The 24,967-nt window shown below is 39.9% G+C and overlaps 1 protein-coding gene across 1 annotated transcript in view; it reads left to right on the top strand.

Moving 5' to 3' along the window:
• Nucleotides 1-341: 341 nt before the first annotated feature.
• Nucleotides 342-24,967, top strand: part of si:ch211-212o1.2 (uncharacterized protein LOC492735 homolog) — a 47,165-nt gene continuing 22,539 nt past the window's right edge. The window contains exons 1-3 of the mRNA XM_041939043.1: nucleotides 342-636; nucleotides 21,875-21,994; nucleotides 22,254-22,345. Of these exons, the coding sequence (XP_041794977.1) occupies nucleotides 477-636; nucleotides 21,875-21,994; nucleotides 22,254-22,345 (372 nt within the window). The 5' untranslated portion in view covers nucleotides 342-476. The remainder of the gene's footprint in view (nucleotides 637-21,874; nucleotides 21,995-22,253; nucleotides 22,346-24,967) is intronic.

Genomic DNA, 24,967 nt, shown 5'->3' with positions numbered 1-24,967 from the left:
TACATTGGTAAACAATTAATTCTAAACAATTGATTCTGGTCAACTGTTAGTTTCTAGAGGGGGTTGGGTAAGCCACTTCCACTTTTTATCATAACTGCAAAATGCAGACGGTCCCTAGCTGACGTGACAGTGAAACGGGATGCATAAATAAAGTTTGTTCAACAAAACTCATGCGATAATAGTCGTGCTACGAAAAACTGTTGTGTGTCAGGCAAGTTTTCTTTCTCCGTTGTAAATGACCGGTTCATGAGAGGCTGCAGTGGTTAAAACCCTGTGAAATAGGTTTGTGTGTCAGCGCAGCTCAGTGTGTTTCCGGGTGGTACTACGCTGCCTCGGTGCATCCCAGTTAGCATCAGTTGATCCAGCCTGTTTTCTCCATCCAGACACGAACTAAACCAGCCAATTATTAACCGAGACAGATCTCTAATTGATGTAGTTTAGCTGAAGGCCAAAGCGGAGGGCAGCGGGCAGGAGTTATGGCGGCGTTACTTCTCTCCGAGACCGATATCCGGCACCGGTCCATGGCGGAGGAGGATCCGAACGGGAATGAGCACGGGGCGGCTGCACGCAGCGCGACGCCTCGCTGGGGACCGCAGCACGCGGGGGCCCGACAGTTAGCAAGGCTCTACTCTCCCGGTGAGGACGAATTTATTGTCGTTGATCGTTATCACCTGCTTTGTCGGCAATGGGACTAAGAATGAGAAATGGCAGCAGCAGAGGCCTAAAAGCCACAGTGCGACATCAGTGTTGATGGGCGCAGGGGTGATGATAACAAGGATGATGATGATGATGATGATGGAGACACTACTGTTGACAAACTACTTGCTATAGGCTAACTCAGCAGTGATATGCAATGATGCAATGATATGGCATTCATGACAAATCACGACTACGCATGATTGGTCCTTATTATGGAGACAGTACAGCAGGATACAATCTGTCATGTAACCTGCTGTGAATTATTGCATTAATCAGTGTGAAAACTTCCTGTCTGCAGGACCACGTTATGTGTGTCAGGATCACTCAGTTATTTTGACTATATTGGAAGCAACCTCACTCAAAGCCGGCCTTCACAGTAGGCAACATTTTAGGGCAGTGGGAGGATTGTATTTGTATCCATTTTTACAAGGCCCCTCATTCCTGATCTAGGGGTGAGGGGGCTGACCATGAATGTTGATGGATGTACAAATGTTTATAAACTAAATTTTTTTAAAATTTTATTTACTTTTCATGTCTGTCCACTGGCCAAATTTGTCTAAGCTTTACAGGCATTTCAAAATAACAGGAAATATTAACTTTTAGAAAATGTAGTTGTTGCATTGTGGAAGTGCATGTTAAAGTATATTTGGATCAATTTGGATGTGGGTTAAAGCAACTTTTAATCCTCTGTTTTGTTAAAGGGACACTGGTTTTACACATCAAGAGCGGTTCACTCATCTCTTAGCCTGTAAAAGCTGTTGCTTAGGGTCTTTTAGGACTGTAGAAGGGAGCTTGAAAAAATAGCTGGTGCTTGGATACAAAATATAAAAATGAGAAACCTGCATTAAAAATCGGCACTGCCGAGTTTTGTAAGACATGGCATTTTCTAGGCATGGAAGTTCTAAGGTAAGATACTACTGAGTTGCATCATGTGAAAAAGTAGGATTTAGTGTTTTTGTAACTTGGCCCGAACAAGGGACTAAAAGTCAGGATATCTCAGCCTTTGCTGCATCGATTTAGATTTTTCTTGTGCAAGTCGCCTGACTCTGTGGACATGCAGGAACATCAAAGTATGATAATGAATTCCAGCAAAACCCTTTTAACATTTGGAAAACAGATGGGTCTTAAAGGCCAACCACAGTCAAGTGAATGGAACGGTAAACGGACTGTGATATAGTGCATTTCTAGTCTGATGACCACTCAAAGTGCTTTTACATTCGTGCGTTCACCCTTTCACACACATTCATACGATGGCTAGGCCACCTGCTCATTACAAGCGTTTACCCATGCACACACACTAACACATTGATGAACGAATGCACAGCATTAGGGGCAGTTTGGGGTTCAGTTGCTTGGCCAAGGATACTTTAACATCTAGACTGCTGTCCTTCTGATAAGTGGACGACTGCTCTACCCCCTGGGCCACAGCTGCCCCCCGAGGGTGCCAAGTGCCCATATGTTTCAGGTGTCCCTAGTATTTGGATACAGGTGCACGAGCTACGAATACCTAAATAAAATGACAGTGGTTGTTGTTGGCTGAATTGCCTGCCTCCATCACAACATAGTGTTGCTTTATGGAACCTTTCTGGAATCTGAGATTTGTGCTCTACCAAGTGAGCTGCCCTGTTCTCTTTTGTGTTTGTTATCTTGTCGTCCCATTCATATTTGCTTTAATCCAGGACTTTCTCAGTAATCTGGCTCCTTTACTTGCTCGATAATCAAAAACAATAAAAAGGCTTGACTTTATTGGCTGTCATTGGGTTTTGATCAAATGTGAGCTCAGAAAAGAGAGACGGAAAGCAAAATGTAACCAACAGGTTAGAATAAGCCATTTTGTTACTGTAGATACATCGTGGCGTGGTGATGGAAGGCACTCTGTGCCTCAGACCTTAGCAGATAAAACCTTTCTCACAGGTTGTGTACCAAGCTGGACTGTGCTACATTTTGCTTGACCATCTGTACTGCTTTCCACTTCAATGAGCATTTTAATTGCCTCTAGTCAGTCCATGTTGGGTACTTGTTAACACTTCCTGAAATAGGAACGATGATCAGAGAAAAGGAAGGTTTGCACCACTCTAACTAGATTATTGTGAAGTTCATATGAGGACACAGCATGTGTGACTAGGTTGCCACTTGAATTCAAGCCCTCATAGCACCATGAGTGTGGTCATGCTCACAAACTACTGATCCCAATACTGCCTTCTTTGACTCATTGAACTGAAAAGGAACTTCTGACTGGACTGGTTACTAAGGACTTTTTAAAACTTTGTTTTAATTTAACCTCAGTCTGCATGCAGGTTGTCACAGAACAAGCCCCTCACTTCAGTGGAAGCTGGTAAGACCTGCAGTCTTATTTTGAGTAAAGGACTCACCTTTGCCAATAACGGAATTGGATCAACAGTGCCATTACATTACAGCAGGGGTCAAACCTTTCCCCCCCACGAGGGCCAAAACTGAAATTTAATGGTGGGCCACAGACCAAAAGTAATCACCTTTTGTATTTTATTGTATTCTTAAGTTTCCTTAATTGACTGACTTTCTGTGCAAAGTGTCACTCCGACTGACATGCTCACATTAAAATAATGAATAATTAGGAAGCCTACATACTTAAAGAGCATTTTTACTTCACAACAACGGAGCAGCATACACAGCGATTTATATTATATATTTCTTCATTATGCTTTATTTACCTTTTTTTCAATAGAATCATCTGGTACTCATGGTGGGCCAACTTTTGCCCACGGACCCCTATTTGGGCAGCCGTTTATTAGAGCGATAACCATCATGACTCTGGCATTTTGTGTTTTCTGCTGCCAAGCGGGGTGGACGAGATTACCTAAAATTTACATCAAGGTATGTTTATTTTTTTGGTGACAGTGTTATATCACGGTATTCTCAGAGTTAGACAAAGGGTAGGATCAGCAGTACTTATTTGGCAGAAAACCCAAAGTATATTAATAAGTATAGTAATAAGTACAACAGTCAGTGTACCACAGGACATGTCCATCAAGTACATTTACATATGGCGGCAACATACTGACGCAGCGGAGGAGACTTTCCTGTAACAATAAAACTAGCTGAGCCTGTGTTGCACTATGAAGTGTGGAGGTAACATTAGGTCTGGCTATGTGAGGCGACATAAAAAGCTACATAAAAAAATGTTACGCACATGCTGAACATTTACACAGTTTCTCTTGACTGCCTCTCAATATTTAATACTATAACACTGCTCCAGTGTACGAGTCTACAATAGATGCTACCAGCGTCTACCATCCTTGAGCTTCAGCTTTGAAGCGAACCCTGCTTTGTATTGGCACTCAAAGCTGTACAAAAAGAAGTGATTAACGCTCACCTATATAGCCTGAGAGTTTCCCAGTTGTTGCGGGGACATTTCCATCAAGTCAATCCACTGGGTCTTCACTTCCTTAGATGGTGGGAGTGGATGAAGATTTTTGTGTTGGTTCTTGCAGCCAGTAGCAGTGAAACTGGCATACCTTGCCTTTAATGTTGCAGTGCACATCTTCGTGTTACTGGAGTCGGCATTATAGAGAGGGGATAGACTTGAAAAAAAAAAACTAAAATAAAAGTAGCTAGCCATGACCTAAACATGTGCAAAAAATGGCATGAATTGTCTTTACCAGTGAATGATTAAAGCATGTACAATTTCAAAACAAAAACAATGCAGCAGTCAGTAGTTGTCCTTTTATAAAATAATTAAAAGAGCTGTTTGTTGGACAAAACTTTCCGTTTCCCATTCGCTGGTCATAACATGAGCTGTGACTGTAATATAGCTCTGAGTAGCTCGTGAAGTCCACCCATCTGTGCTTACTGAGATGCCCTCTGCTTCTTTGAGGCTGTGTGTCACTTTAGCTTTTGTCTCTTGGTACAGAGCTGCTATCTCTGTATGACTAAAGCGTGGCCTTGATGGAGCTGTAGACTTTTCCTCCAACTTGTTTTCTAGCCTCCTCTTGAAATCCATCATTGTCGACCACAGAAAACGGCCTTAAGTCTTTGGCTTTACATCCACTGATGCGTCTTGTTTCTTCAGTTCTCAGACTGTTATGGGGAAGTGGGGCTCCACAGGCTTCTCTCTGGCTCCTCCTGGTTTTGCGTTTGTCAGTTTCCTTTTCGCCATTGTCAGTGTTTGAAACGAGAAAACCCAAATGTTTCCACACATCAGCTCTGAAAGCTGATGGATCATCCTCAATCTCTTTTCATTATCAGCACATTCATCTGTCATTTTCTCGTTGGGTTTATTTTTAGCAGTGCTTGGCTTGCACGCAAAGGATGATTGGGATTCTGTCTTCTGGACTACTATGATTGCGCCCACTGCTGTTCAATCAATAAAACAATAACATTTCCAATGAAGAGGGATAAATAACCATGTAAGGTCACGGTAGATGAGTCACAGCCCACGCCAGCCTCAAGCCATATTTTTATCGCAATATTGCCACATATATATAACATATATATACATAACATGTTAAAAGATACCTAGTCGTGTGGTGGTGGTTGTAACTACAGTTCTATGAGTAGCTGGGTAGCCCTCTACAGGCATGTCATCACAGCCACAGTAAAGTGTTTAATATGAGCGCTTCTCATATTAAAGATGAATACTAACAGCTGAGATTAAATGTAGTCTCTCTCCCTTACAATTCATTCAGCAAGGCATGTGCCAATTAAGAATTTTACAGTACAGTTATCTTTGCAAGAATAGGCTGACAATACCTTATCCGTTCTGGAATTACATGTCTTGGATTAAATAAAAACATACAAATCACATATCATCACTTTTTAAAACTATTATTACCATTATTTAAACAAGGGGGGTGAAGAGTAGGGAGAGCTTGCTGGACAAAATGCATGGTAAACATACTAAATAAGAAGGATGCTGGTGTTTGTTATGCTGGCCTGTTGCTGTACTGTTAGTGTAGCGCTGATTGATGGTTAAGAGGATCACGCATGCATTTGGGGTCCCGACACTTTATCCGCTCTCGTTTAGTGGCCGCAGAGCTTAGTCCGTACACTGACTCTGGGTAAAAATAACCCAGACAAGGCTGTGATATGAGCAGCCTTCTGACGCAACACAGACTCTGCTAAACTCCAAAATGTTGTGTTATACAATAATAGTCAACAGTGAAGTTTGTACTCAGTCACTGAAACTAAAGTTCTGGTGAAGCTGTATTCATGATTCTATTTGTGATTTCAAAAGGTTAAGTGCAGAAAATGATGTTGACCTGCAAAAATTGTTTGTGGTTGCTTATTTCCTTCTGCTGCTTTGCCATGCTGCTCTCGCACTTTCAGAATGACTTTATTTTCTAACACTTGTGCTATCCATGGCGAGCACAATAATCCACAGTTACTCTGAATAATTCACAGATTTACCTGTGGATAGATTTTATTGGAACTACCATAGTAAAGAAAAAGGTCTAAGACACCTATAAGCTTTGTTAAGTGTTGAGGGTCTAACAAGTTTAAAGTGACTCATTATGTTCTAACATTTGTTTCACATTTGGGTGTACATGAAGGGAAATTTAATTTCATGACAACAAATTCTAATGAAAAGAGGTTTTGGTAATACAACAGTTGATGCCAGTATCGATATTTGATCATTTACTGGGATCAAACTGGGATGTCATGAACACGAATATAGATATTTATGTAGATAAATGCATAGTAAATTGCCTTTTTTTGGAGGATACCTACATATACGATTAGAGAAAACATGAAATGTTTCTATGGTATGGCTTGGACTAGGTTAAGGCTTCATGCTGTGGTCCTATTGTGTTTTTTTAGATGTCTATTTGCAAAAAAAGTTTCAGGTGGAATAAAAGTTCAGAGTGTTTCAGAAGAGACCCAAACCATGCATGTACTCCAAATGGTTCAAGAAGCCATCAATTTACTCTGGGTATGCCTTGGAAAGGTGTTTTAGGCTATTTTTTACTGGACTGGCAAGGGGTTCAAATTAAACTTGGTTGTTACAGAACTGTGGCCTGGCCGACGTATCTGTCGGTCTCATGCACACCACGATTATGACTTATAAATTCGAATTCAGTGAGATTCATTAAGACTCCAAACCATTGTCATGTGCATTTATAAATGTCGATTCAACTTTTTCTGTCATTTTGATACATTTAGCAATGTTATGACGGAAATTCTGTACAGGAATTTGTCATTTCTCAGCTTCAGTGATGGATAAACGCTGCTCAGATGCGGATTAACTTCAGGGACAGGAATAGTGTGGCATGGTTGGCATCAGTGGTCAAGGGGTTTTGTAGCTGAGAAAAACATGATTGTGTGTGATTTCTTTGTGCTTTCACCAGGTACATCTCAGAATGACTTATAGCTTTCCTTCATTCCAGCCAAAGGGCACAGCAGGATGCAAGTGGAAGATATGCTTAGTGACGCTAACAATACAGCTGAGCCATTTTATGATAACTTAAAAGCAAAAATGTTTCCCACATGCTGACAAGTGTGTGTTAAAGAAAAATAAACACCCCAAATTCAAAATGTCAAAGTGTTCATTTAAGGGAGCACCACGCTGTTATGTGCTTAGTTGTTTGGGTCCAGTTCAACACTGGTAGGAGGTAAATCTAAATAGCGGTTTGGCTTGTTAGAGTTTGGAGAAGTTAGATGAGGCGTTGGCGATGCTCCATAGAGCCAAACATGGGCTCATTACAGCAAAGCTAGGATGGACAAACAGCTGGATGCATCTCCCTCTCCCTCTGTTCATGCGTCTCTCTATTTCTCTCACCAACTCTATTCATCCCCTTGTCTCTCTTTGGTCCTCCCATATGTCTGAAGTGTCACGGTCCACTGACTGCCTCACTTCTCCTCTCCTCTCCTCCTCTCCTCCTCTCTTCCTCTCCTCCTCTCCTTCTGCTTTCTGTATTTTGCAAGATGTTGAAGTCTAGTCGAATGAGCAGAATGTATGTTTGTGTCTGTACATCTGCTGTGTCTCTTGATTTATGTGTGTGTGTGTGTGTGTGTGTGTGTGTGTGTGTGTTTGTGTGTGTTTGTGTGTGTGATCTTGAGTTACCATGGGGGATCTGCTCTCAGTGCCTGTAAGTGATCCAAAGAGCGATACTGATCTTCAGCCTCGTCCAAGTCGTCTCACTCTGACTGCTCACGTCGACCTGCTCCCATTTAACACAATATTTTTCTGATGTCTGGTTAACTTCTTAAATGACAACCTTCATCATATTTTATAACCTTGTAACAGAATTTTGTCTATTTTGTTAATTCTGTCCAGCCCAAAAATTTCAGAAACAACTTATTACTGAGTGTTTTATTTACAGTACATTGTGAAAAGTATAAATCAGTATGGCTTACCTGTAACACAGGTTGTATCTTGAGGTCTGACAGTCTTCCAGTAGTGATTTGAAGATCCTGAGGTTTAGCCTTAGTCTGCCAGCAACAAAATAACAATTAATAAAAGTATATTAAAAAAGTAATAAAGTAATTTCCAAACACTAGTATCAGTAACGTGCTTGTGTTGTGTCAATAATGAAACGTGAACATCACCACAATCTGCTGATGAAGTCCCCGTCTGTCATTTCATGATATCATCATATGTCTTACCTTGTGTTTACAGCTCGTTCAGTGTGTCATTACTGGTGAGACCCATATAAATGCCAAACAGTTAAAAAAAAGACAAAAGTCCAAAAACCTGGAGGTGAAAAGCAGCAGAGCCTCTTATTTGAGAAGACTTTTACCTGAAATTTATGTGGTATTACTTGTCACTATTGTGTTGCATCTCATCTCCACCTCTGATTATTAGAGAGTCAGCAAAGCATAATCCCAAATTGTGAGGTCCCTTTAGTTCATGGATCCATTAAAAACTTAGTGACAGTAGTAGCTGTAAAGCTAGAGCAAACAAATGATTTTGTTAAAAATAATTATGTGCAGGTCCATTTTGTTAGTTTTGCACCAACAGTCACAAGTGAAGATCGTCATCAGGCTGATGTGACTTATCGTCTCATGTTCTGGCTTGAGGAGAGGAGGTAATGCTTAACACTTAAAAAAAAAAAAATTCTTCATTATTTCACTGGCTTACTTATTTTGTTTTTTAGAATAAGCAAGACAACATTTTCATCCAAGCAGGTGACAGACACACAGATATCTGCTGATTTAAATGCAAAATGATCAGTTTGAAAAGGTCTGAATTATCTTATGTTACAAAACCGATGTTGCCTTAGCCTTATGTTGACATAATACCAGAACAACAGAAGCATGGCAAGCTCATTTAATTAGGTCAAATCTGAAAGTATGGATAACGGTAACATCATACAGTGTGGTGTCTCATTTCTGAAAGGCAAATCCTGTTCATATCATCATTCATAAGTTTCAACAATGTTGAATTAAAAACATTGATCATCTGGCTAAAAACCAAAAAAAAAATATAATCTCAAAAATAAAATGTGTGCGTGGCTAGTACAGCATCAGAGTCAGCAGAATCAGTTATTATATACAGTGTGTGTGTATGTGTATGTAACTGATCTGGTTAGTCTATTATTGATAATTACAGTGCGAAGAAGGATTGGTTTGCCTACTTTTTCTTTGTCTCACGCTCTCTTTCTATGATCAGTATTTCCAGGAAGTGTGAGTGCACTCAAATTTGTCAAAAAGGTCAAAAATAGTATGCCTGTATGTGTTAGTACTATAAAAAAAATCAATACATGAATGATTAATAGTAGCAACAATAATAGTAGTAGTAATAATAATAATGATGATAATAATAATAATAATAATAATGATGATAATGATAATGACAATAAACAGATGCATATATAGCATACGTCAGTATATAGAAAATGAAATAATTAAATGCATAGATTGCCATTAAGCACTGCTTTGGTACTGTTTGATGGAGCTTCATTTTTATTATTATTACTATTATTATTTTTATTAGTAGTAGTAGTAGTGTTTTTGTTGTATATATATCCCATGCATGCAGTGTGTACAAATTGATTGAAGCAGGGACAAGGGACATGTAAGTTGTAACTTGCATTATTGTAATGGATAACAGAACTGATCAATCACAAAATGTATAACTTGGAGGAGGTAGTCCTGCTTAAACCATGGACCCAACCAGATGCCATATGTAAGCAAAGTGAAAACTATTATTTGTTTGTTTACTTACATAGCTAACTTTGACCTTAATTTTCTTTTTAAAATCATGAAATACAGTTCCCGAGCCTCCGAATTTCTGTCGGTTGCAACAAGGTTTACAAGGATGCACCAGGATTTTTAAAATTGGGAGAGAAATTTTACAGATTGCTCTCAAATCTTGAACATGATAATGTTACATAGCGCTGTCCCTCACAGGTTTCCTCGCTCTGCCGCCATCCTGTTATCTGTCACACACACACACACACACACACACACACTCCCAGACGTGTGAGCTTTCTATCGCTGCCTCTTTGCCTCACACTCTCTTACCTGCAGCTTGTCCACATCTCTTCATTGTCTGTGTGGTTCTGGTTGTTAGCTGTCTCCTTTCCCCCCGCTGCTGTTCCTCAGACCTGCAGGCTGCATCTTCATTTAACCTAAAGTTACTCTAAAGTCATCTCTTTCCTCCTCCTGTCTGTATCTGCAGTTTATTACTGGCATGTTCATTTAGAGATGCAATAAAAGTTAATGTACACCCTCCAGTCAAAGCCATGACCTGGATCTAAAGTGGCTAAAATCATTATTATTGTTGCAGTTGTCAATATCAAAACATTTATTGAAATGTTATGGATTATTACTTTGAATGTATTTTTATTTCATAATAGGATAATTTAGCCCTCCTGTTATGTTCGTTTCTTAGGAACAGCAATGATATTCCTGGCTCAGTTTGACCCGGGGCATGTTTAATTATCCTAAAGGGTTAGAAAATATACATATAAACATTGTTTATAAGTCATTACTAACTCCATTACTAAACATTTCAATCAATATTTAGTGCAATGGTGTTCTTTACCTCTCACAGATCATGCTTCAATGAGGATAAATCACTCGTTTTTCATAAAAAAAAATGAATGTTTAAGTTTTTTTTAATGTGCATTGGAAAGACCTACATATCCACAATGTATTTAATATATTATTTTTGTAATCCAAATTTTTAATGTTGTCATTCAAATATAATGCACAGCACACACATATGCATAAATAATGTGTATATTCAGACACAGGCACATAGACATACTGCAAACACACCTACGCAGTGCACCTATGGCCGTAGGCGAGGCTTCTAGGCAGGATTTTGCTGTTGACCTTGATCAACGCAAGAGAGAAACTGAAAGTGCTGTGCATTTTGAGCTCAGAGTTGAGCTCTGTGCATGTGTGTGTGTGTGTGTGTATAATTATCCTTATGAGGGCCTCAGATGAATATGGTGGTAGCAGAAAGCCCAGGAGATAGCGGGATGGCATACAGCACACACACACACACACACACTCACACACACTCACACAAAGGGACACACACATGATGGGATGTGTCCATCCTTTTTTTGTCTCCACAGGGGAGGGAGGCTGGAGCAGGGCCTACTTACACTGGCTCTCATGTGGGTTCAAATGCGTGTCTATTATTGTGCCTGGATATATGCATCTGTTTGTGTGTGTGTGTGTGTGTGTGTGTGTGTGTGCACGCTTTTGTAAGCTATTGTGTCGGTATGCAGTTATTGAATCTCATTTGCCACATTCCTCTGTTTGTTGTTATTGAATCTTCAGGGTAATGGATTTATTAAGTTTGTCTAGCAGGCGTGTGTGTGTGTGTGTGTGTGTGTGTGTGTATATGCCACGTCCACATAATGTGTTCATGCTTGTGTGTGTGTGTTTCTTCATCTTCATCGTTTCTTCATCCGTGGTATGTGTACATTGTGTTGATGTTGGTTTAATGTGTGTGTCAGTGAGTGTGTAGGTGAGTGGGTTCGCCTGCATCCCTGTGTTGTGTACTATTATTGTGTGTGTGTGTGTGTGTGTGTGTGTGTGTGTGTGTGTGTGTGTGTGTGTGTGAGTGTGTGTGTGTCTGTCCCAGGTTCTATGGTCCACTGAGATCAGATGAAAGGAACGAGGCCTGTGACTGATCCACTCCTTCTCTACAAGGGAATTCGACCTCCCCTCTTTCTCCCCTCTCTCTCTCCCTCCCTTACCCACCCTCTTCGCGTCTCTCCACCTCTCTCCCTCACCCCATCTTCCCCTGCTGCTGTTATTCTCTATGAGCATCTCTCTCCCTCATCTCTCCCTGTCTCCCCCTCTTTCTTTCTTTTTCTCTCTGAACATGTGACCCACTTTTACCACCCACATCTCTCCCTTTCTCTTTTTCTCCCTCTCCCTCTCCCCAAGTCCCATCTGAAGACAGTCTACTGAGAGCAAACCAGGGGACATAGAGACAGAGAATAAAGAGTAGCTCTGCTCGTACATACAGTATCACCCTCTGTGATTGAGTGCCTAATGTTTTAGCAGTCAGGCATATACATCACTTAAAGTAAGTGTTTGTAAATGCAGCTTATTTCAGAGACAGACTGAATGTGATGGAAAAAAGTAAAAAAGCACAACAGGGTGTGGTTCGAGGTGGAAACACTGCTGCACTGAATGCACTGCATGACGCACAAGTCACATAACCAGATTTACCATTATCTGGAAGTTACTGTTGTTTAACCAGGAAAGTCTGTTGAACCCAACATACTTGCATACTATTTCTGATGTGAAAATACACACTGTTTATGCTGTGTCATAATGTTTGTAATCTGTTGCTATTTATTTAATTAAATATTTATTTAACTTTTAAAAGACATGTTCACATTGAATACATATACCCATACAAGTAGTATGTCTAGTATTGGTTTGCCCTGTTATGGGCATATACCCTATAAGTTGTTTCAGAAGGAACAATCAAACATCAGTTTTGGCCAATTTTGACAGCCCTATGGCTGATGCGCCCATTGATCATGGTCTGAGATGCTGGTGCTCTAGTGGCTGAAAATCTCAAGAACACAACCTTAAAGCTTGGAATTTAAACAGTGATTTCAAATAGGCGCTCAGCGTTGTAGAGAGAGTTGGATAATAATGAATGGGAAGCTGGGGTCAAAACAATAAAGACATTTTGTAGTGGTTACTCACAAGTGGGTGTAATCAGACACATCAAAGCCTCCACCCACTATGAAATTCAACTTCAGTTTTATTTCTATAGCACCAAAGTGCAAGAAAAGTTCTCTGAGGACACTTTCCATATCGAGCAAGTCTAGACTACACTCTTTGACTTTTTCACTGTTGTACACATATGCTGTATTTGGCTATCTGAAGTGTCTACCAATCCACAAAATGTGAAATCAGACAGTCCAGGATTTTTTGTTGGCTGGCCTGGTCAGAAAGCATGGGATTCAACAAGCCGTTAAAGATGACTCCCCACCCTACATAAAGAGGTGGCTCATTTGCATAACCCAACCCTCCATCTCAGTATCTCCACCCATGGCTTGAGAAGGAACTTGTTCTTGACGGCGTTGTTTTTCTTGCAAGCGCTGGACTGCTACCACGTCAAAGTTAAGAGCTAAGCATGGGAACTGCTCTGTTGGCTGCACAGAGCAGCACATATCTCTGCAACGGCCTCCAGCCAAAAACCCTTTTCTAAAAGACGCATCATACCAACTGTCTGTAGCAAAGGAGCAGAAGAGGGAAAGGTAAGTATTGCTAAGTGTTTCTTTGGCTGTGTAACGCTATCTAATGCTAACAGTTGAAGTAAATATTAGATGTATAGTTTATGGTTAGTTAGTTGCTGTAGGATCCACAAAAATGCTAACATTACTACTTTATTAGTTGAATGTCTGCAAGATAAACTTCATCTTCATCTTCAATGCATGCATTGAGCTCTTGGTGTTTAAGGCAGGCACATTTGGACAGTTGGCTGTGGTACATCATGTGCCTGTTGTTTTTATAAGTTGAAATTACTTAATATTTTTCAATTTGGCATGACCAATATGGAATGTCTGTTACTAAGTGTCAACAGCAGGCAGACAAGGGTATCCTGTAGTGATGTTGGTGTTGGCACTTCTCAACCATTCCTGACATCAACACTAATAAAGAGACCATGAGACAGACCTCGCTTGGAACTGGAGGAGGACATATGATTCAGCAGACTCTGTCATAGCCTTGACTGAGTCAGCAGATGTGATGTGAGTTATATTTCCCCTGAACATTTTAATAATCCATTTAAATCCATTACTTATTTCAGCACTTGCAGTATGGAATTAGATTTTTTTTTTTGACTTGACTTTTTTGTCTTTCAGGAAAGCAACAACTGCAGCTGGTGATCTGCTGTTCAGAGTCAGTTTCCCAAAGTCCAAATAGGGAGAATGTAAAGCAAAGCTAGTGAAAGCAGAACCAACCTTCATTAAGTTTCACAAGCTTTTATTAGGATCCCACAAAGTCAACTTTCAAAAAATAAATGGCGAACAATGTAACTGTAGTCTTTGATAAATTAATGTGATAATAAAGTGACAAAAAATTTGTAATACTGCAACAGAACTACTGGGTTATTGGACAATTTCACAAACTATACATAATCTTCTTTTCTGTATTACAGATTACATAGATGAACGGTGGGACCTCGTCTTTGATAGGCTTTTCCAGGACCCTGCTCCATATATGGTTGAGGTGCTGGAAATCCCCATTCCTGAGGGTCTTTCTGCCCAGTGTGAAAAAGCAGAGAAGCAGTGAAGCCGGTTACATGTTGAGATTCAATCAAGAGCAGATCTGAACCACAGGCACCTTCCTGGAGCGTCAGGGAACTCTGCCTGTATCCGAAGCACAGAAAGCCCCGACACCAGCTTACAAAGCTTCTGACAGGCTGAGCAAAGTGTACAAGACATTTAGTCAACAGGAAACAGTGACACCCATTTTATGTGTGCCCATCTTTTTTATGACTTCTAGTGTTATGTGATCTGACACAAATTTTCTTCTTGTTGTAAATATTTTTTTTAACATTTGTGCCGATTGTTACAGGACGAGGCTGCTGTCACAGGTGATACATTGAATAACTGTGTTTCAAAAGTTGTGTGGTATCTGCTGTCACAATTCTTCTGACAATAAAAGTCAAGTCTGTATAAAGTGTTCAGCGTTCTTTCAGACTTTAATATGTAACATATTAACATAATATGGAACATAAGCAGTGTAAGGGAACAGTATTTATTGTATTTTCCTCCTTACTCATCTTTGTATTACAATAGCAACTGGCCGTTTATAAGAATAAAAGAAACAGCTTCGAGGCTAGGATGATCCACCATGCATGATGGTTGGTTCTGAAGCTGATGTATGACAGGGTAAGTGCTGTACTACCTGTCAACAGACAGCAGTCTCTGTAATAGGATGTGATGGTCAATGGTGTCGAATGAAGCATTAACATCAAACAAGACTAGTTCAGAGACAAATCCTGTGTCTGACGCAGTTAGGTCATTTCTAACTTTAGGCAGTGCTGACTCTATGACACACTCTAAATCCTCACTAAAAATCTTCAAATAAACTATTGTTATGTAAAAAGTCACACAACTGATTGGCGAGGATTTAATAGAGAAAGGGGAGGTCAGATACACATGTCTATAGTTGGCTGAAACCCCCTGGATCAAGAGGAGGCGTCTTAAGAACAGGATTAGTTACAGCTACTTTAAAGGACTGCTTCACAGGAGCAGCAGAGTCAAGTGTCATCACCAAGATGATCGATCTAGGAAGAAATAAAGCTAGCAAAGGAGTTCTCTGACATATTGACACATGGCGTGGAATTGAATGCTGAAGCTACAACACAGATCACACATCAGACAATTCCATTAGACTCCACCTCATCCTTACTAGTAAACAGACCAAAGAATGATGGGATAGCCAGTCAGTGGCAGTTAATAATCATAGCAAACTCTCAATTTGAATTGTACCTTTAGGTATGTAAAGTTCAGTCTAGATTGTCAGTAGGCAAACTTTTAGGCTATTATTTGTGTTCTTGGTGTTCAGGCTATTTAGTTGGTGTTTAGGCAGCATTGGTTGATATAATTATCAAGAAAAAAGAAATTCAGGTTAAAAATTAATAATGATGAAAATGATGAATTTTATTTGCATAGCACTTACCAAGCATAGAACACAAAGTACTTTCCAAGAGGAACAAAATAAGATGCAATTATGGAACACTATTAAAGAAACATGGTAACTATATTAAAACAGAGCAAGTAATTAAAACAACAACAATCAGAGGAGAATGTAGTAAAAGTAGTGACATGAAAAGCTATCAAGACTAAGCCTGTATACTCTTTCAATCAGACTTCCACAGAGAGGAACATATTGGTGTTTTGCATGATCCCTGTCTGACATACCAACAAGATCCTAGAAAATGATGTCTAGAAAAGAGTGGGAACCCTTTGGTTTGGCCCATGGTTGTGTTGTGTTCTCACTGGATTAGTCATAACACAATCAAAAAGAATGTTTTCCCCGCTTCATGTCCTTTGTTGGTTGACACATATCAAGTGACAAAGCACAGCATTGGGCTACAGTTCATGTACTATTGTATGTACTCTGCAGTTTGTGTACAGTGTGGAATGGCATTCAGTAATATGGCAGCACTGAAAACTGAGTGATTATATCCAGAAATCTTGTAGAGTCAGTTTTAAATGTGGAGAGAGAACTGTCTGTCAGAGCAAAAAAGTTAGTACTACTCCACCCTGAGAACAGGGATGAATCTGTTCCACATCTCTCTGCTTGCATGCATGCACAGGCTCATTACATCCAGAAACAGCCCCAGAATACCAAATATGGTCAACCACATCCCTTTGAAAGTCCAAGTAGCCTTAAGTAGAGCTGTAGACAAAAGAAAAGAACAAAAGAGAAAAACATTATGGACAACGTTAAGGTTAAGATACTCTAGAATATATATATATATATATATATATATATATATATATATATATATATATATATATATACAAAAATCCTGTGACATCCTTGCAGCAGGCATGTGGGCATGTTTCCCAGAGTGCACTTGGCTTTATAGATAAAGTCTCATTTCCCTGCATTGTTAATGGGGTTAATTGTTGCACATTGTGTTCTACAACTTTTCACTACTTCCAAACTTCATGGTTGCCATACAAGTACAAAGTGTGATGCAGTTTGTGTGAATTCTCGTGAGATCCCTGATGTGCAGGTATTCATGTTTACTAGAAATGAAGCTGTGCCTGTTGCAGCACATTAAAATACAGTGTTGTGTCAACAGTGCTCTCTTGATGTCAAAGCTGAGAAGCTGAGATCACAATAGTAATAGATGAAAACATATTAATCCAAACTGTTCTTTCTTTGACTCGTATGGTTTTCCATTCAGTTTCATTCAATTTCAGTATGGGAACAGGCGACTGACAGATGATTCGCTTTCAAATAAAGGTTTGCAGGACACAACATAGGCAATTGCAATTTGTAGATTAGAAATTTGTTTTAATTTGATTTTTATTGTTGCACCTTTTAACAGTTCCAGCATAGCAGCAAATATACCATCACTTGAAGTTACTGGTCCTAAAACATGACGTTCCTTATTCATGCAGTCTGATTAGAACTGAATGTTGTTGCAGATCCTCTGGTTCTTCTTTGCATATTAAACTGCACATTCTCAGTGGTGCAGTACTAAAGAAACAAGACAAGTAGAAACTCATTTATTTCCAAATTAAAGCAGAAATGCATGTATTTAGCAATTATTGTTTACAATATATTCATTATGACATGGTTAACTGTAGAGTCAGGGTTTGTGCATCTGTAATTTAGGATCGGTTTGTCTGGGATCTACCATTGGGAATTTGTTGGTATGTTCAGGAGAGGTTCTCAATGTGTATGCACATTTCAAGCACAAGGAGAGTGTGGATTTGCCCCTATGAGCAAATCCACAGATTGTGGTGATTTTATTAATACAGTAGACTAGACCCTTAAACATTTTCCATAATTAACACTAATTATTCAAATAAGCAAAAATCAGTTAAAGTTTTAAAAAATAAATCCTACAATTTTTGTACATCATATTAATTTTACGAGTTAAACAGTTAATCTGCTTCGTCGAGATTGTGTGGATGTGGTTGGATCAGGATTGATTTACAGTGGCCTGACCACACAACTGTCATCAGATTCTGATTGAAATAACCTCTGTATATACTTTCTTGCTTTCAATCTGGATTTTAATCTTGCTTTGCTTGGTCGTTAAGGTGGAAATTGCTCATACTGTGTGTTTCAGTCCCTGATCCTATATTCTTGTTACCTTGTTGACAAACAGTAGAGATAGGTAAAGGGGTCTACTATCTGTCTCTCCTCTCCATTAGTATTCAGGATGTGTTGCCTTCCTGCTTGCTGCCCGCCACTCATTCCCCAGACAGTGAATCAGCTGGCATTGATTAATTTCAGCCTATTAGCGCTCCTCGTTCTCCTCCCCTGGCTCCGCCCAGGTTAAATCCCTGTGCACACCCATGTGCATGCTTGTAGGTGGGGGTGCTGCTGGGTGAGCGATGGTAGGGAGGTTGCCAGGGAGCCAGTTGTTGTCAGAACGACTATATTAATGTGATATTAATGAGTGTGCTGCTCTGGCCCCAAGTGTGTAGATGTGTGTGTGTGTGTCTGTGTGTGCGTGCTACGGTGTTTGTGTTTATATGTGTTCAAGTGTATGAACGTTTTTAATTTTGGTGTTTGTTTGTTTGTTTCAGAGCATGGTTTTGACCTGCTCTATATGGAAAGTGTGATGAAATTGTATGCCAAGTAAAGGCAGGTCAGGGGTGTGTGCATGTGTGTGCTACAGAATGAGAGGTTTGTGTTTGGTGAGAGTGTGTGTGAGTGTTCAAACAAGCTAAGATATGTCCGTCAATTACATACATGCTTGTAGAGGCTGTTTTTGTGTGTCTGTCTATAGCTGTGTGTGATATCCAGCAATGCCATGGCCTGAGGGACAAGGGCTTATGTATATGTGTGTGTGAGAGAGAGAGAGAGAGAGAGAGTGTGTGTGTGTGTGTGTGTGTGTGTGTGTGTGTGTGTGTGTGTGTGTGTGTGTGTGTGTGCGCGCTCTGCGGAGGCCTGTCCTAGTTTCCTTCCCCTCATCAGGGAGCCGGAGGATCCAAGGACTGACGCACATCACCTGACAGCCGCCCCACTGCTCCACAGCCCTGCATCGTGTGTGTGTTTATGTGTGTGTGTGTGTGTGTGTGTGTGTGTGTGTGTGTGTGTGTGTGTGTATGTACGTGTACATGACGGAGATGGACTGTCTGAATTTGTGTATGTGTCAGAGGAGAGGATGTGTGTGTCTGAGTGCTCACATATGTAGATGTGTGTGTGTGGGTGCAGGTGCAGGGAGAGAGTTGGAGAGAGTGAATTTTGGTGTACTGATCCCTTGAGGTGTGTGTGTGTGTGTGTGTGTGTGTGTGTGTGTGTGTGTGTGTCTGCACCTTGGGGCAGAGTGGAGAAAATGGTGTCACATGAATCTTGGAGACAACAGAGCTAACGGTGCTCTGTGTAACCTCAGTATGGACTGAAGCTGTGTGGGCTGAAACACAGCACGTTGGCTATATGGGGTTAACACGTTAAGTTATTTTACTACACCTGTGATACATGGATACATGTACTCAACACAGTGTTGTAATTTACTCTGTCATAAGTCAGGAGGACTGCGCTTGATGCAGCCGCATGTACACCTCATTGTTAATCGCTACCTTTAGGCCAGTGCTGACTCATATTGAACAGGAGAAACTTATATTCAGTGCAAGACGACTTGTAGCATTTCTGCAGGGTGGAGAAGCGTTGTGGTGCAGTCTATTTTGTTGTGGGACATGAGATGAAGACTTTTCTGTTGCTGTTGTATTCAGCAGCCAGCTATGTCAGCATAGTCACACAGAAAAATCGTTTTATTTTTAGATGACGTCGATTTCATTTTAATCTTCAAAATGTCTAATTGCCTGAGTCACACGTCCTGTAGATGAGTTTTGAATTTACCTCGAAGGGTTTCACTGTACAAATAAAATTATTTTTAATTCAAGCAGTACTGATGCATCAAACCGGTTTCATACTGGTTCAGACTGGTTTTTTGGCCATGAAATGATGCGGAGTAGCAGTAATTGTAGAATTGAAGCCTCTCTTAATGTTGTGCCGTGAGCAGGATGGAATAGGCCTAATTTGTCCAGGGATAATAAAGTAATAATTAATTATTATTAACAATGAATTAATGTATCATTATGTACTAGGATGTGACAAAATATTAGAAAATGTATTATTTGAACATATTTGAACTAAACAGAAGGAAAATATTGTGCCAAACTCCCTTTCAGAAATCTGACTAACAATTCCTTATATGTCCGCAGAAACACAAGATAAAGCATCATCATATATGATAGTCTTCTTGTCAATCAGGCAGCAGTATAATCCATAAAGATAAACTGTATTTCTTCACACCACTTTACAGACAGTCGCCTGAACTCCGGACCAGCCTCCATGGGGTAGCTCTGCTATTTTAGTTGGAGATGATGATGATGAACGAGAGAAATTACGATTTTTCACTAAAAGTTTCATCCTATTTCCAATCTCTATGATAAACTAAGCTAACTGGTGTAGGGCATCATAGTATCCAAAGTAAGTATACTAGATCATTGCTTTGTACAATTACGGTCAATAAGGAAACAATAGTTTTTTTCAAAACCTCCTTGATTTGCAAAGTCAAACTCATTTAAAAGCTGAACTTCCATCCACACTTGAAGTAGCCATCTGCCTCCCCACAACTTTGATACCATCTATTTTTAGAAGGTGAAGGGTCACATTTGATGATTCGTTAAGTATCCATAATCAGATATTTTAAATCTCTCATGAACTCTTCAGTCCATACCTTATGAGAGGCTGATAGCATATTCATAGTCACACAGGTCTATAGGCGCACACACTCACAGGCCCGTGTGCTTTATTAAAAAAAAAACTGTCATGAATATCTTATAGGCTGCTAGTGCCGTGTGATACATTAGAATCTGAACACATTAAAGTTTTAAAAGCACATTAGACTGGCAAAGAAAGAAGGATTAGGAGAGGAATGATGGGGATGAGAGATAAAGAACAAAAGAAACTGACTTAACACATCTACATATATTTATATTTGTCTATTTTTACAACACATTCACACGGACACTTGGTTACTTTTTAAGACACTAAGTACTCCCTCACTGTTATTTTTATTTAAGGCCAAGTTAGCAATGACAAATAAAGAATGTCTGGTTAGCAATGTCCATTTACACTTCAAATACTTGTATGTGATGAATTTGGACTGAGATGGGTTGATTTTTTATAGTTCGTTTCTCTAAGTGGGAAATTTGGTGACATATTCTGTCATCAAATGTTCTGCTTAGGCTGACAGGTCAGACAAGTCTAACAAAGAAAAGAAGCAAACAAGGGGACAGTTCAAAGAAATGTGAACTGTGAGTTCATGGAAGACCTCGTCACAGTAATAGAGGACCCTGCAGTAGGATGTGGTGCCCTGCCGTATTAGATGGGCTGTAGATGAGCGATGTGTTCGTGTGTCTCAATAATTCAGTAAATCTAATCTTCAGGGTTGTGTGGCTGAAAGGTTTTGAGTTTGACCCTCCTGTCTCTCTCTTATAATATTGATGATCTGTGAGTTTCAATATGAGGGGTTTTAGTTGGTCCCCCTCCCTTTGTCCTCCAGTTAATACTGCTGACCTATGAGTTTGGCCTTGTCCCTGCAGAGGCGTACCTCCCACCTTCAACTGCTTGTGCGTCTGTGTGTCCATGCGGGGTTGGTGCTGCGTCAGCATAGGTGTTTCACATATAAGAGGTCATGACCCCACGGCACAGACTACACTTGTCTTCATCTTACTGATTACATATTAACACCCTGGACACACACACACACACACACACACACACACAGCCATTGTGGTTGAATGGTCCTTTGACCCTCAGTAAGAAGTGAGCTGTTCTCCCAGTGGCTGCAGGGACCTCACCAGGTCATTAATACAACACATCAGAGCCGAACACCCTCAATTTCGTTTCCATTCTCTTCTTAAGCTTCCTCTCCTCTCCCCTTGTCTCCTTTCCGTTAGGATAACCAATGTATAATACCCAACAATATAATCTGTATTGTGATGATTCTAAGATCAATAAAACTTGTTTTCCTTGAATTTGTGCCCTTGTTCCTGTTTAGGTAAGCGGCTGCAGGAGTGGCTGTGTGTGATTCTGTGCCTCTTCCTTTTCATCATCAACTTTTCCTTCCTCCTCCTGCACTTCTCCACCGTTCACATCTACAAGATAATCCTCGGCATCGGTGAGAAAGACCCTGATTGATGACCAAGCTAAGATAGATATAATTTTAAAACCACTTACTGAAGTTACCATGAAACATTTTTCTAAATGTTGAAAATCTTTCTTGGAAATGAGCCAGTGCAGTCCCAAACCATTGTTCCTGTCCACATGAGGTTTTAGTAACAGTTTGTAAAAATTATGTTTTGGTGTTTGCTTGCACATCTAATAACAACATATGTTGTTTCTTTTTTTTGTTGTCTGTTTCTGTGTTTGTGTGCCAGTCCTTGGAATAGTGACAGCAGACTTTGCATCGGGTATGGTACACTGGGGTGCGGATACCTGGGGATCTGTGGATATCCCTGTTATTGGCAAGGTGAGCTCACATACATATACAGTATATACACACACACAGACAGTCAGGCTGCATTTAACAGCTTCTAGTAATTTGCCATTGATTAACTGTTGTACAAAGTAAAGCCTCATTTTCGTCACCATCCCGTAAAATCACTATTTCCCCACAGCTAATAACTGGCACATAGATAAGATCCCAGAAACTAGGTACACATTTTTGGTAACTGAGAAGAGAGAGAGATAGCCCTCTCTCCCTTGGCATTTTGGGATGTAGCTGTTCAACTTTTAAATGTGCGGACAAACTTTTTTATGAGTTCCAGGATTATTTTAGAATATAAAATATAGCATATCTGGTCAGTTTGAGCCAGTTCACACAGCTGTGCATTCAGATGTGTTTTGGTCCTAGAGTACCACTGCCCTGCATGTTTTAGATGTGTCCCTGTTCCAACACACCTGATTCAAATGAATGGCTCGTTATCAGGCCTCAGCAGAGCCCAGTAACGAGCTGAGCATTTCAATCAGGTGTGTTGGAGCACAGAAAGAAACGCAAACCATTTGGCTCTGTCATGCAAATGAATTTAGTGTCCACAACACAAAAAAGGAAATGACCCATTTATCCACGATAGTAATAATATCACTAATATTACATATAGCAGTAGTAGTATTAGTAGTAGAGTGTATTTCGAAATAGCAGAAATCAAAACAAACATGCAAGAAAAAAATTGGAAAATGGAAAAAAAAATCAATCATGAAAACAAAGCCATAACCATACCGCAGTTTCAGAAAAATGTATCTGAAAGTGGAGCATGAATATTGAAATAAAGCAGATACATTAAAGACAGAAGAAAAATTAGAAAGGAAAGGCTATGTTCAGTTGACTGGCATTTTCCGGGACATAACCCTGTGCAAAACCACAGCGTCTCATTGTTACATTTCCGTTTTTGTGTCAATTAAACAAATGTACAGTACAGTACAGTAACATGCTAATTTAGGGAGCTGGTTGGTGGATTTTGTTACCTTTGGACAGAGCCAGGCTAGCTGTTTTCCCATGTATACAGACTTCATGCTAAGTTATACTGGCTGCTCGCAGTAGCTTCATATTTTTACCATTCAGATATGAGATGTGTCACTCTCCTCATCCAACTCTCCACAAGAATCCAATAAGCATAGCTCCCAGAATGTTACAGTGTTCCATTCACAATCCATTGTTTTAACATTTTTTAGCAGTCATTATACAGTGCCACACGCATCTCCCTTTAGCAGCTGTATGTTTTTTCTTAAAATTGGTTGAAAGCTGAAATCAAACTTACCTGGCTTTCTCTGCTGTGTGTTTCACTTACTTTTTGTATATGCTCTAGTTTTCCCACAAAATGTGAAAGTATATAAGAATATAGTTAAATTTTCTGTGATTCAGTGAATTATGGACTACAGACAAGATACTGTACCATACCTCCAGCTCAGTGTCCCTTCTCTCATGAGGGATCACCATGGCAGCATTGTGGTTGCACCTTATTCCCCCGAGCCTCTGGACTGCCAGAGTGACCTGGAAACTAAATGTCACTGTCTCACAGAGGGATCTCACTGTAGACATTAATGTCCATGGTTCCCAATACACACACGACGCACACATCCACTCACACATATATACAGACACGTGCTGTGAATGGCCTCACCTTAAACCTCCACCACCTGTATATGTATTTAGGCATGAATACAGATAGACGCACATACGCTTCATTCTCACATTAAAACGTGTCACCTTTATTAATTCACGCACACATTTTGCCACATTTCCCACAGCCAATTAGAGTAAAGGTTATCCTTATTTCAGCCAATTAAAATGTTAAAATGTGCAGATTGGTTCATGTGAACTTTGTTTTGATTGGTGGGATGAGAGTTAGGTTAGTTAGGTGTGTGTGTGTGTGTGTGTGTGTGTGTGTGTGTGTGTGTGTGTGTGTGTGTGTGTGTGTGTGTGTGTGTGTGTACCGTGTATTCATAATGTTGTGGGGACATTAGTCTGTTTACACAGTCACACTCGCCTTCCATATGGGGACAAAATGCAGGTCCCCATGATATGAATCATTACATTCTAGGGTGAAGACTTGGGGTAAGGTAGGGGTGAGGTTATGGTTAGGGTAAGTCTACAGGAAATGAATGTAAGACTATGAAATGTCCCCAGAAATGATGGAAACAAGGTTAATTGATGACTAATTAGTGGAAATGTTGAAGCTCACGTGCGTTTTGAGACCTGAAGCATTCTAACAATGATTATTATTTAAGCTTAACCCATACATTATCAAAGTATGATTAATATTGTTGTGCATCTCTTTCATTAAAACAACCAGCAAAAGAATGCTTATTGTAAGGTTAATTATATCCAGATTTACTATACGATCATCTAAGTGGTGACAGTTTAGTAATAATAATAACAATAATAATAGTAACAATAGTGTTTTGTGTGTATTAGTGCAGTAATCTCTTAAAAACACACCTAGTGTAAAAGTCAAACTCCTCACGCTCATTGGTGCCTATTTACAGAATCCAGTTTGTAAATGCATCAGAAGTAAATCCAGCACAATTACACTTGACCATTGCAGCCTTGAAAGTGGCCATTACTTGATTTATAAAAATCATTTCAGGTGAC

This window comes from Chelmon rostratus, chromosome 6 (assembly GCF_017976325.1).
Source record: "Chelmon rostratus isolate fCheRos1 chromosome 6, fCheRos1.pri, whole genome shotgun sequence".
In the NCBI taxonomy this organism is placed as follows: Eukaryota; Metazoa; Chordata; class Actinopteri; order Chaetodontiformes; family Chaetodontidae; genus Chelmon; species Chelmon rostratus.
This window is presented reverse-complemented; position numbering and strand designations above follow the sequence as displayed.